The sequence below is a fragment of the Parambassis ranga genome, chromosome 9, assembly GCF_900634625.1.
Source record: "Parambassis ranga chromosome 9, fParRan2.1, whole genome shotgun sequence".
Lineage (NCBI taxonomy): Eukaryota > Metazoa > Chordata > Actinopteri > Ambassidae > Parambassis > Parambassis ranga.
The window spans coordinates 16,046,773-16,059,784 of NC_041030.1; the positions used below are offsets into that span (position 1 = coordinate 16,046,773).

Below are 13,012 nucleotides of genomic sequence, written 5' to 3' on the forward strand. Positions count from 1 at the left end.
CAATTCACTTGGGCCAGAGCTACCCTCACATGCCTCCAGCATGGTCTAGCATCTGTAAGCATGCAAAGTCGCTATGCTTGCCAGTTCCACTTCATCACCCTTTGCACACTGGGATGTTTGCAATGCCATTTAGTTTACATAGTATATCCTGTTGGGGCTTACTTGAGCTGGTAAGATTTTATAAGCACAAATGACCTGTTCCTGTGAAACGTGTTTATATGTATTACATTCTGTTTATTTAAGTTGTCTCTGTGGGAGTCTGAACTAATGCAATGCAACAGTATGGATGAAGGTTAAGGTTATCTCTACTGACACCAGAACGCAGTCAAATTAATTAATTTTTGCAACTGAAACCAAATTTTTTTTTACCTTGTAGAAACAACTTGTTCCTGGTTAAATAACACCTTGCTGCTGGAGTTTTTTTAATGAAGACCAAAGAAAAGCTGTTTTTTCTCTCAGAGAGTGTATGGTGCCTACTTTATTATCTTGAATACATCTGCAGTATATGTAGCACTTTTCTAACCAAATATTGAATTTGCTGCTTTTATAGAATTTAGATTTTTTTTAAAGTGTTTTTCTATAAATGATTGTGGAGCAGTTCAGTTCAGTGCATGTGTGCGTGTCTGTGCACATGCACACATGTAATTGTGTACATCTACACACGTGCATGTGACTGCTACACAGTATTCATTCAGGATACTCAGGATAGTTTTTACCCCATTGAAGACACAGCTTGTATTCACAAACTGCCATAGAAAGTTTACCCATTTGCTCGGTTTAACATTGTGTCTGTGGCTCTAATGAAAACACTTGAGCATGGAGCCCTAACTGATGTATAAATGGGAAGTGTGCATTCAGTAGGAAAGGATATAATCTCAAGGATTTTGGTGTGCTGTCTTGGCACTGTACCTTTAAGATATGTCAAGTTGTATTGAGTAGGCTGAAGATGAATTTGCTTAGATCTAAAACAGGCACATTTTTTGCATCTTTAAGTTGGTTTTTGTTTAAAATTACTACATTTTGAAAATGATGTGTACAGCAATATATGGTTACAATATATGCTTACAGTAATATCCCATTTAATTCTGTGTTTTTTTTCTCCATTGTCAGATTGCAGCTTCCTATGGAAGCATTGTGTGCATTTTTGAGCCTGTTAAGAATCCAGATCTAAAGGAAACATCGTTGACTGTGAGTATCTGTGCAGTTATGCATGTTCAAGTCATACACAAAAGTAAAATGCCTCCCTTACTCTGCTGAGGCTGCCTTGCAGACACACCTACCTTCACAGAAATACTGTATATTGTATAAGGCCTGGCTTACAGCCATTGTAATGTTTACCATTATTTCCTTTCTGGGAATTTGAACAAATTTCTGTTAAGTCTTTTGACTTCTGGTAAAGACTTCTGTGAATAGTCGTAAGGAATGGAAAGAATTTACACCATCTCAGACACAACTAGTACCTCTTTCTATTCTGGAACTTCCCTAGGATTACAATACTGCCCATGTGGCTTGATCACGTGAAAAAAACGTACGCTTTTGGTTCTTGTTGATTTTTGTTAGCTGTATGTACACTCCAGCAATTATTTTTATTTTAATTATTTCCTTCTTAATTATTATGTTGTCATTGTTTGTTGTGAATAGAAGTGGAACTGCCAATGGCAGAAGACTGGTCAATTTGTATTACAATCTATGGTACGGAACCTGGCCTGGCACCCCACAGGTACATTGATATATAACTCTTTCTAAATTTAAGGTACTCTAAATCATGTCTATGAATGTATCTTGCAAAATCAGTTTAGTTAAATGAATATTCGATTATATTTTTGTAAATCCAGGCAGTACCCTCCTAACAGGCTCTAGTAGCCTCCAGCTGTGGTCTAATGATGGAGAAAAAGGTGAAGAAGAGGGAAAGCAGACAGAAATGAACATGAGAGACTCTCGTTCTGCTTGGAGGTGCATCTGGCAGAGCAAGTAAGAACTGAGAAGTGGTTTTATTAATTTCAACAGTATCCACTGCAGATGGCCTTATATACAGAGATACCTTATATACATGTAATTGTAATTTATTTGTTTTTGTCTGCAGGACTGCATCTCCAGTCAATTTAATGAAGTTTTCTCCTGATGGGGAATTCTTTGCTACTGCCGGACAGGTAAGTTGCTAAACCAATATGGATTTTAATGCAATCAAGTGTGTGCAAGTCATGTTAGTTTTTCCATCATTTATTTACATGGCCAAACACTATTTTAAGTTAACTTAATAGCAATCCAACATAACACTAATTATATCCCTGTCAGGATGACTGTCTGGTAAAGGTCTGGTACAGCACCAGTAAATGGAAGTCTAGTGTTTCCAGACTCTTCACACCTCCAGAACCCACTGTGAGTGTCCAGGGAGACTTGACCTTCTCCTTTGTCTACCTGGCCCATCCTCGCTCCGTCACTGGTTTCTCATGGAGGAAGACGAGCAAGTACATGCCACGGTATGGACATTGTTAGCATCTCATCTGTTGACTAAAAGAAATACAAGAAGCACAAAGTGAACACATGTTTATCTTTTAACCATATCCCTTGGTTGCATAATGTATTCTATTATCAGCATTAATAAAACATTGTGCTGTGTTTTTCCCTTTCTTTCTGATCAGAGGTGCAGTGTGTAATGTTCTTCTCACCTGCTGTAAGGACAGCGTGTGTCGGCTGTGGGCAGAGACCCTGTTGCCAGGTGACAGCCTCCTCTTCGGTCACTATAACAACCACATGTTTGGTCAATACAATGAAGCACTCAAATGTGCTACACCCTCTAAGAAAAATGGCTGCAATGGGAAGACACAAGAAGTAAGTGCCTCTGATGATATTGGTAATGCTTGTTGAAATGAGTGGTGGCTAATATAGCAGTCCTGCAATTGGAGTTTTTTAGTTTTCCTTAAAATGACCATTGATATGGTACAGAATATTCCTTTAGGACAACTTTCTTAACTCTCACTTAAATATTGTTGCCATATTTTTGCGACAGTATCTTAAAGCACTAAAAACTTGCTTTTGTTGTGCATGTTTTGTAAAGCTGTTTCATATACATCCTCAATTTTGAATGTACAGTGTAAAAAGTGTGTGTGAAATGGCTATAATTTACTTTTGTGGCAGAAATTAAATGATGTAAATGATGAGATCCTTGTTTTCCCCATTTGCCCTGGAATGAGAGCCAGAGTATTGTATTTTCTTTTTTGCGTCATGCTCAGGGGACTGCAGAGATGAGGAGGAAAGGAGCAAATGCAGACTAGGAAATTATGAAACAACACTAAAGAAGCAGAAAACAACACATGCCGAGAGGAGTTTAAAGGAAAGAAATCATGTTCTCAGGCATAAGGAGGGTTTTTGAATCTTTGTAGGTCTTTAGTCAAACATCAGTGAAAATACTGTCTTGTTTCTGTAATCTGTGCAACACTCTCTAATTATTGCTTTTGATGCTTTTCTTCTGCTTTTTGTTACAAGCTGTTCTTTTGCTTGTAACAATGGTGTCGTCTGTCGTAAGTGACCTTGGTTGTTGCTGACATCCATAATCAGTGTAGGTCTCAGAAACAATTCTAACATCCATTTCAGTTTGAACATTTAAATGGTTATGGGTCTCACTGGCACTTACAGGGCTCAGGGCACATTAGATTATAGGAGAAAGAGGTATGCAAATGCCTCCACGGTGCCTTGAGGAGAGTCTGTAAGAGTACCTGTGTGGAATTATTCATCAAAAATTACAGGCTGTGCTGGAGGAGCCAGGCAGTGTTAAGTCTGAGGTAATTCTCTCTCCAAAACTGAATAGATGGACAGTACCAAGAGAGCCCTATTTTACACCTAAATTTAGTACAGTGCCTCCAGGAGAATTTGGAGTACAGAATTACTTGCAATTTCAATGAACTTAATTAGGCCCAGTTTTTCTCGATAAGGATGCTGTTTGCTGGAGGTGGCAATCATATTTCCATTTCTCTGCTTACCATTTAAAAGTATGTGTATCTGCCTTGTACCCACATGTATGGTGCATTGGTGTATGTAACAATACATTATAAGTAACATCCCAAAAGGAAAAACCTGTTCACCACGCTAAGCAGCTCAACACGAGCAGGGAGGAGAATAGTGGAGCCTTGTTAGTTAAGTTGATTAATTCACATTGTTCGGAAGCAGGTTTAATCTGCATTGTTCTCAGTCCCTCAGCCTAAAAGAGGAAATTGTGGTGTTTCATTTCCTTTCAAGTTAACAGATCTCGGAATCTGACAAAGCATTTGTTACTGAATATTAACATGGAAGAAGTATTCTTTAATAATTTACTACATTAAATATGTTTGTTTATCCACAGTTCAATTTCCAAGAATCCTGGCACTCCTCCTTTTATCGGGATATACCCCAGCCCTCTCTGACTGGCGGCCTGCCTCACCATCAGAGCCGACACTGTAACCACAAGAAAAGCAGCACTAGCATGCCCCATGCCAACGCTCTCTGCCACTTCCACATCGCTGCCAGCATCAACCCTGCCACAGGTTACACTCACACAATCATCACCATCAGCATCAAACAGCTTCTCTAAATATATGGAAGAATCTGTAGCTACAGCAGTAGGAAAGATTTAGTAACACCCAGAGTGCAACAACATTAGTCATTCCTAAAACTTATAGATTGCATAGATAGTTAGCTCTGCTTGAATAAAATCAGCTGGAGGCCTGAGGGCTTCTCTTTTCTTATGGCAAAAAATGTGATTCATTTTGTATATTGCCTGAGGTTGTTTTTAAGCATCCCAGTGAGTTTTTATGCTCAGTGTAAGCATTTAATTTTGTTCCTCTCAGTTTTTGTGGGGCAGCTTAATTTGACCTGAATTCAAAAGAAATCCTGTAGGTTGTTGGAGCCTTGAGGCTTAGAGCTGCTGTATGATTGTATTTGCATGCTTCCATTTTGTTTTGGACCAAATTACTACTTTTATTCATGCAAACCTGTTTTTGTCCTACAGTTGTGTAGTTCTACTTATTCTTTGTTGAAATGTTATAAGATGTGTATCACTTTATTTTTTTATAGACATTCCTCTACTGCCCTCCATCTCCTCCTTAAGTGCTGTGGATGACGATGAACCTGGAAGTCTGTTTACTGTCCACTGGCTCAATAACAAAGAGCTTCATTTTACTTTAGCTATGGAAGTCTTCCTGCTCAGAGGCAGTCTGCAGCAACAGAATGAATGCTCCAATGAAGGTACAGACATGAACACTTCATCTGACTTGTGTGTGTGCATCCAAAGCTGGAATGACAAATGTCAAACCTTTTGGTAACAATGATTTGCATTCTTTTTTTTTCCAGAGCCTGAGATTGAAGATGACTTTGATGAAGAAGATAACAGTGGCAGGCCAAGTGATCCTCAAGGAGCTGAAGCCGTAAAGCTTCCCACTGCAGCAGTGGAGCACCAGGTGGATGTGCTGTTAGAGGAGTGGAATAAAGGGGCTGACATGCTGTTCAGTATTCATCCCATGGACGGCTCTTTGTTAGTCTGGCATGTGGACTGGTTAGATGAATATCAGCCAGGCATGTTCCGGCAAGCTCAGGTATGTCACTGTCATAGCAGTTTACATAAAACTATTTTCAGTGCATGTTTTATGAACATATGTGTTCCCCTAACCTCTGTCTACAAATCATAATTGATTTCTTTTACCTAATTTGTGCAGCCCTACTTCAAAGGCTGAAAATGGAATGTAGAGACATGCACATGATTATAATGGGAAACCAATAATGCAAATATTAATTATATTTTTGTTTTATGATTTAATGAGCACTGTAAATTAAGCAGACCTGCCTTTAATCACTCTTTCTACCGATCCGTCTGTGTTCCCTAAATTCAAGAAACACACATTTATCACCTCAGTGAGGTTGTGAATAATTTTGACAGCCATGATGGTCTAGCTGTTCTAATAACAATCCACCCAGCCTTTCAGTCAATTATATTGTAATTATGTGTGACTCTGTATCAAATCTATTAGCGGCAAACATAATGAGAACAGCATGACCGTGCAGAGCTGGAAGTCAGTCAGGCATGGCAGTTTAAAGAATCTCAAGTTTCCTTGACGTTCAGATTGATTTGGACTGGCTGCTTTAATTAGTTAAAACAGACAGGATCCTGGTATTATAATTAGCATTAGTATTATTTAAATTTTTTCTTTCTATTTTTTTAAATATATATGAAGGAACAAGTGGAAAAGACTTTAACCCTAGAGTCTCTATTACTGTTTTTGTGAATTAATTTTAGGAAGTCACTTGTCACTCACAGTTTTAATGGTAGAATTCTGGCTCTGTGTTTCAAACTTACCCTTTTTCAAAATGTAATCCGTGTTATTGTTAGCGCATTTTCATGACAACTGTTGTTGTTTCATAACGTATAGTTGACTTACTTAAAACACAATTACTTGTCTGACTGCGTCCTATCAGGATTGTGAGCTTGAGGTTGAAGTTGCTTTTTAGATTTCTTTATTATGATGTCTCTCTTTCTTTCTCAGGTTTCGTTTGTGTCCCGTATCCCTGTAGCATTCCCTGCAGGTGATGCAATTTCCCTGAGCCACAGTGTCGTTATGTATGCCTGCAACAAGAACGTAGATCTGGCTATCCAACATGGCAGACAGCGACCGACTGGAAGTACGTTGCCTCAAGCAAAATCTGCTCTAATAAGCTATGGAGGTCAAGGAAAAGCAGCACCCAGCAGTAGTCTTCGACTGAGCATTTTCACCCCCAATGTGCTCATGATTTCTAAACATGCTGATGGCTCTCTAAACCAGTGGGCAGTCAGCTTCGCAGAAGATTCTGCTTTCTCCACTGTGCTAAGCGTGTCTCACAAGTCACGGTACTGTGGCCACCGCTTCCACCTCAATGACCTGGCCTGTCACTCATTGCTCCCTCTTCTCCTCACCACCTCACACCACAATGCCTTGAGGACGCCAGAGGCAGACAGCATCCTGGCTCCTCCAGAGGCCTGCTCCTCTGGTTTCTCTCATTCCACGTCTCTGCCCTATGGGTCCCGACCCAGCCGGATGTCTCTCGGTGTCATTTCCCAGGATCCAAATGCGATCTACAGTGAGCTGATTCTGTGGCGAGTGGACCCTGTCGGCCCACTGTCTTTGTCAGGCGGGGTGTCAGAACTTGCTAGGATCAATTCCCTTCATGCTTCAGCGTTTGCTAATGTAGCCTGGCTTCCCACACTCATTCCCAGCAGCTGTTTAGGTGAGATAATATTTTTGCTGAGTATTTTATTCTGTTCTATTGCTTTAACAATGACCTATTGTAGTGTGTACTACTTCATTATCATCATGCGTTTTTGTTTACTGAACATTTTTTGGGTTTGAGTAATATAAAGGAAACTTGTTTTTTCAGGACAATTAATCATAACAAAATGAGACTAGTGCTGGTACATGAAACACATATTTTTTAGAATAAAATCCATCAAGCTTGCACTTTACATGTGTACATAGATTCTGTGGCTTTATTACAGTAGTCTTTAACCAAGCTTGTCTGTAATACGTATGTTCTTCCTCATTAGGTGTGTACTGTAACTCTCCGAGTGCCTGCTTTGTGGCAAGTGATGGCCGGTCACTCAGGCTCTACCAGGCTGTTATTGAAGCTAAGAAACTTCTGAGTGAGCTCTCTAATCCTGAGATATCTGTAAGTAATACATCTGATATAAAATGCTTTCAAGCACAACTGAATGACATGAAAAATTAGATTAACTGCAATGATTTTCTAACCCAATACAGGTTAGTTAAAATCCAGCAAAAAAAATTTTTTTCCCAGCTAATTGGTTTCTTTGGGAAAATATTTCAGAAATACTGACTTGATAATATATATTTTTCATGTTTTTTTTTTTGTTTTCAGAAATATGTTGGTGAGGTATTCAACATTATCAGTCAGCAGTCCACAGCAAAACCAGGGTGTATTATAGAGCTGGATGCCATTACTGACTTTGTAAGTACAAATATAGCCTGAGTGAATATAAATGTAGTTTATCTTAATTCACATTCCTCAGAGGAACAATTTTATCATATCATATTCTGAAATTATATTCTGCATTTGTGTGATACGCTTTAAAAGCTTTTGTTGAAATCTGGACAATTTAAGTCATGAAACATTCTGCGTAGTTCTGGGTGTTTGTGACAGGCCAACCATGAAAAAATGAAAAAATGTTTTCGGAGCAAATCTCTCATCCCCTCAGGTAGTTTGTGTCGGTACACGTAAATAATATATGTATACAATAACACAGCCTGTGTCTGTGTCGGTATGCACACTGCCTGAGTGTCTGCCCCTGTTATTGTTTGATGATGATAGCTGCTTTTGTTCCCTGCAGCAGGGCAAGGAGACCCAGCTCCTGCATGTTTTTGAGGAGGATCTGATCCTTGGCATTGAGAGAACTGAGAGCACACAGGAAACTCCTGATTCTCCTCACAGTGGTATGAAGTTTTTGTTCCCTTGTTGCAACTTTATGCTTAAATGTGATATATAAGGTTTACAAGCACCTACATGCACCGTCTTCAGCATTAATATTCTCTGCATCTTTGTATGTTTACCTACAGCCTCCAGTGAGCCAGCCTTCTCGGCACGTTTTTTTCTGGTGGTGGTAGAATTAACCCCAACAGGTCGCTCACTCCTCCACATGTGGCATCTGCATCTTGCTGCTCGGCCCATCACCATGGGTGGGTACTTAAAAGGCCAAAGATCCTACATCTGAGGATACAGGAAAAGCATTCTATCATCTTGTGTAATCCTTAGCTAGATAAATGAATGGAAGCTTAGAGGACAGTTTCACCCCAGAGAAAAGAAGAACTGGAATTCAAATTAGTTAGTCCATTAGTGAGCAATAGCTCACTTTCATGTTATCGCTTCTATCAATCCACACGGACTCAGAGGCACTTATCACTGTGAAACACCCCACATTTGTTATGCTCCAAGTCTGTATTTTTTTTTTTTATCTCTGGCAAGCCTAGTGAGGCATAATCTTCTTACACAGCTGTTTCTACCGCACACATCATCTCCTGTTTATGAGTTTTGAACTTAACAGTATCTGATGATTGAAAAAAGGCCCCCCAGTATCCTTGCACTTCCTGGTTTCACTGTATGCATTGTATAAATGAATTAACATCCTAATTTCTCAACAATATTTCCTTCTGTTTGCGTCCCTACAGAGGAGAACATGACACCGAAGGATGCCACTTCAGCTTCTCCTCTGAACACGTCTCAGTTTATCTTTGACACGCTCAGTTCTTCACTTGCTCAGAAGAATAAATCCTGCACTTCCAATCTGCAGAGCGCCTGTCGCCTCAGCCTCACCACACACAGGCTGTACAGCCAGGAGATGGCTCTTCCAGCAGGGGTAGAAGCCATCAGTGTTACTCCCTCAGCAGGTCAGAGGCAATGAGGAAATGTATGCACATACAAATGATGCCACAAAAGATATCATTCCTTGGTTGTGAGATGAAGCATTTATTGAAACTTGTATGCTTTTATACATAATTAAATCAAAACATATTATGACCTTTTCAAGAATATTTTGTTGCTTCTTGTGTAATAATTGAAATAAAACATAGAAACTGACAAGGACAGGAATTTACATTAAGTGTACATCACCTAACAGTGCATTATGCCCTTCTCTTCGCAGGTCACTTGAGTGCATCGTGTTCTCTGCCAGCTGGTCGTGTGCCTTACCTACTAGCTACTTCCTGTTCTGATGGAAAAGTGCGCTTCTGGAGGTGTAACGTTGTCACAACAGAACCCTCCAGTATGGACAACCTGGTGTATCAGTGGGAGGAGTGGCCTCTTCTAGTGGAGGAGCGGCTTCCCAACAGCAGCGCAGTAAGTGTGCCAGGCCGCCCAGTAGAGGTGAGCTGCTGTCACACTGGACGGATTGCCGTTGCCTACAAGCAGACATCTAACACACCTCTGAACTCAACACCTCATCTGAAACCTCATGGACTGCTGACTTCACCTCCTACCTTGGCATCTTCCCCCTATGTGTCCTCCTACAACGACAACAACACCAACACCTACACCTACATAACTCCAGCGCTCACTGTACAGCACAGCCAGAATCTTACACTCAGCCCTAACCTAGCCAAAGAACCACTGGTCCACATTGGCATCTACCAGTGTGAGTCTACTGGTGGTTCGCAGTGGATTCTAGAGCAGACCATAGTCTTGGACACCACAGAGGCCACAGCTAACTGTGGTATTAGCAGCAACATGATTGGAAGTGCCGATATTCCAAATAACACAGACTTCTCAATACCAAATGAGAATTGTCTTGGTTCTACTAGTAAGAGTCTGGTTCATTTGGACTGGGTCTCCCAAGAGGATGGATCACATGTTCTGACTGTTGGCATTGGAACAAAGATTTATATGTATGGCTGTCTAGCCGGAAAGCCTCCAGAACTGGGACTGTCTTCTGATGTGAGCCGAGACCAGAGCCTGTCACGCCTGGTTCTCCTTCGATCAGTCAATCTGGTCTCGTCTGTTGAAGGCTCATTACCTATCCCAGTTTCCCTCTCCTGGGTGCGAGATGGCATCTTGGTTGTAGGCATGGACTGTGAGATGCACGTCTACTCTCAGTGGCAGCCTCCGCTACCCCCCAAACCTAATGTCACAATTACACATGACACAGATATCAGCAGTAGTGTGTCCTCCATCGTCTCAGCTGTCAGACAGTGCCAGGAGGAGTGTGTGTTTCTCGGTGCCCCCACATCTTTACTGGCCCCTCCCAAAAAGGCCCTGACAAGATCGATGATGAGCCTGGCTCAGAAACTCAGTGGGAAGAGAACAGCTTATGACCTGCCTGTAGAGATGGAAGATTCTGGGCTTTTTGAAGCATCTCACCAACTCTTTCCCACTCTACCCCAGTACCATCCTGTGCAACTGCTGGAGCTTATGGACCTAGGGAAGGTAAACAGAATGGATTACTAATAAAGTTTTAAGCCTCAGCTAGAAGGAGTCAATTTAATTCATTTTAATTAGGATTAGTATTAGATGAGGTCTGGCTGATGTTCCTATTTTTCCTGACTTTCTCCTCTTAACATGTCTAGGTTCACCGTGCTAAAGCGATTCTTTCCCATCTGGTGAAATGCATTGCTGGAGAAATAGTTGCACTTAAAGACAGTAATGCCAATCCAGAGAAACGTTTGCGCTCTCGAACCATCAGTGCAGGAGGTAGCACTGCCACAGACCGGAAGATGTTCAGCAAAGCTGAGAACGCCACCACTGACTATACAGAGATAAGCTCTATCCCTCCTCTGCCTCTATATGCCCTTCTGGCAGCTGATGAGGACACACCAAAAACTGGTGGGTACACTTAGTAGAAATGTACTTTGCATTGTTGCTTCACGATTCATTTTGTGTCTGAGGGTACAAAGTAAGAACAAAAGCACAAACTTGTATACAGTGAAAGGAAAAAATTCTGCTCTTTGATATTTTAATTTAATCCGCTGTCTCCTCAGCAGGAGGGAATTTGTCTTCTGGTCTCTTATGAAATGCACTGGTTTAATACAGCTTTTTCCTTTGCCTCCCTGCAGAAAAAGTGGGCAGTGTGAGTGCAGATAGTGGGCACGGTTCCAGCCATACTGATGCTTATGATGAGCTCTTTCATACACCCAACATAGTGGACCATGACCCGCTGGACACTGATCAAGAGGAGGCAGGGAATAAGGTCAGTTCCTGTTGGGTTGTGCTTATTAATTAAAGAAAAAAACAAATAGAGGTCACAGTAAAAATGCTTCCAATAGTGTCTTATAAATTGTAATGTCGTACATTAAATGTCAAAATCTTGTTTCCTGTCTATAGGTTATCGACCTGTCCCAGTACAGCCCCACATACTTTGGTCCAGAACATGCCCAGGTTCTGTCCAGCCACCTCCTTCACTCCAGCTTGCCTGGATTAACTCGTATGGAGCAGATGTCTCTCATGGCACTGGCCGACACGATTGCTACGACAAGCACTGACCTCAAGGATAGCCAGGGCAAGAGCAAAGGTACTGCAGGGAAATAAAACCATAAATATGAACTAAGATAGAGGTTATGCTCCCCATCATTCAACATAATGTAGTAATACTTGGAACTGACTGTTGTTCATTTACTAGGGGGAGAGACACTGGATGAGTGTGGTTTGAAGTTCTTGCTGGCTGTCAGACTCCATACCTTCCTCTCTACCTCCCTGCCTCCAGCACACCGAGCGCAGCTGCTCCGTCAAGGTACAGCAGCATCATAGTTTTCCAACTGTTTGATTTGATTTTTAACAGACAGGAATGAACAGGCAGCAGGTGGAATTCTTATAACTAATAAGCCAAATGCCCCATATAATTAGCACACTTACAGTAAGCCCTTGGTCTTAATGTAAATTTTGTGCTTGCTGCATAATTGCTGTCTCCCTGTAGACCCTTTAGAAATAGCTCTGAGGTATCTGAGCTGTAACTCTACAGGAAAGCCAGGTTACTGATGGTCTCAGTTGTAAATTCTTGACTGTAAAAGCCTCAGTGGAGTAGTGAACAAGCCACAGTCTATTCATCATCCTCTACTACTGCAGTTACCTTTGAGCAATCTATAAGTGCTCCCATAGAACTCCTTAATGGGCAGCAGCACAGCTGTCAAAAGACTCTCATGGCTTTAAATGTTTAACCGTTTCTGCACCTGTATTTAGCCACTTTAGTTTATATGTTGATATTTTGACTATGAACAATTGTTTCCTGTGTTGCAGGCTTGTCAACATGTCATTATGCCTGGGCCTTCCACTCTGAAGCAGAGGAGGAGCTGCTGAACATGCTGCCTTCCCTACAGAAGGGAGAGCCCACCTGGCCTGAGCTGCGCTCCATGGGGGTGGGCTGGTGGCTCCGCAGCACCAACAAGCTGCGTCGGTGCATTGAGAAGGTGAGGCAAATAATGAAAGTATTAAGTTATCATTCTCACTTGTCATTTTCTAGACTTGTATAATTCTGTGGTGTATATTTTTGCTATTTGGTGTTGTTAGGAGAAAC

At 41.2% G+C, this 13,012-nt stretch overlaps 1 protein-coding gene across 2 annotated transcripts in view; it reads left to right on the plus strand.

Moving 5' to 3' along the window:
• dmxl1 (Dmx like 1) overlaps positions 1–13,012 on the plus strand; it is a 41,009-nt gene that overhangs the window by 4,133 nt on the left and 23,864 nt on the right. For both annotated transcript variants that reach the window (XM_028413150.1, XM_028413151.1), the window contains exons 4-24: positions 1,111–1,188; positions 1,642–1,720; positions 1,836–1,971; positions 2,084–2,150; positions 2,296–2,480; positions 2,643–2,832; positions 4,340–4,520; positions 5,050–5,220; positions 5,326–5,567; positions 6,513–7,230; positions 7,547–7,668; positions 7,879–7,968; positions 8,348–8,450; positions 8,574–8,693; positions 9,183–9,401; positions 9,656–10,932; positions 11,073–11,328; positions 11,559–11,692; positions 11,827–12,013; positions 12,122–12,232; positions 12,736–12,905. In XM_028413150.1, coding sequence (XP_028268951.1) covers positions 1,111–1,188; positions 1,642–1,720; positions 1,836–1,971; positions 2,084–2,150; positions 2,296–2,480; positions 2,643–2,832; positions 4,340–4,520; positions 5,050–5,220; positions 5,326–5,567; positions 6,513–7,230; positions 7,547–7,668; positions 7,879–7,968; positions 8,348–8,450; positions 8,574–8,693; positions 9,183–9,401; positions 9,656–10,932; positions 11,073–11,328; positions 11,559–11,692; positions 11,827–12,013; positions 12,122–12,232; positions 12,736–12,905 — 4,836 coding nt within the window. The remainder of the gene's footprint in view (positions 1–1,110; positions 1,189–1,641; positions 1,721–1,835; positions 1,972–2,083; positions 2,151–2,295; positions 2,481–2,642; positions 2,833–4,339; positions 4,521–5,049; positions 5,221–5,325; positions 5,568–6,512; positions 7,231–7,546; positions 7,669–7,878; positions 7,969–8,347; positions 8,451–8,573; positions 8,694–9,182; positions 9,402–9,655; positions 10,933–11,072; positions 11,329–11,558; positions 11,693–11,826; positions 12,014–12,121; positions 12,233–12,735; positions 12,906–13,012) is intronic.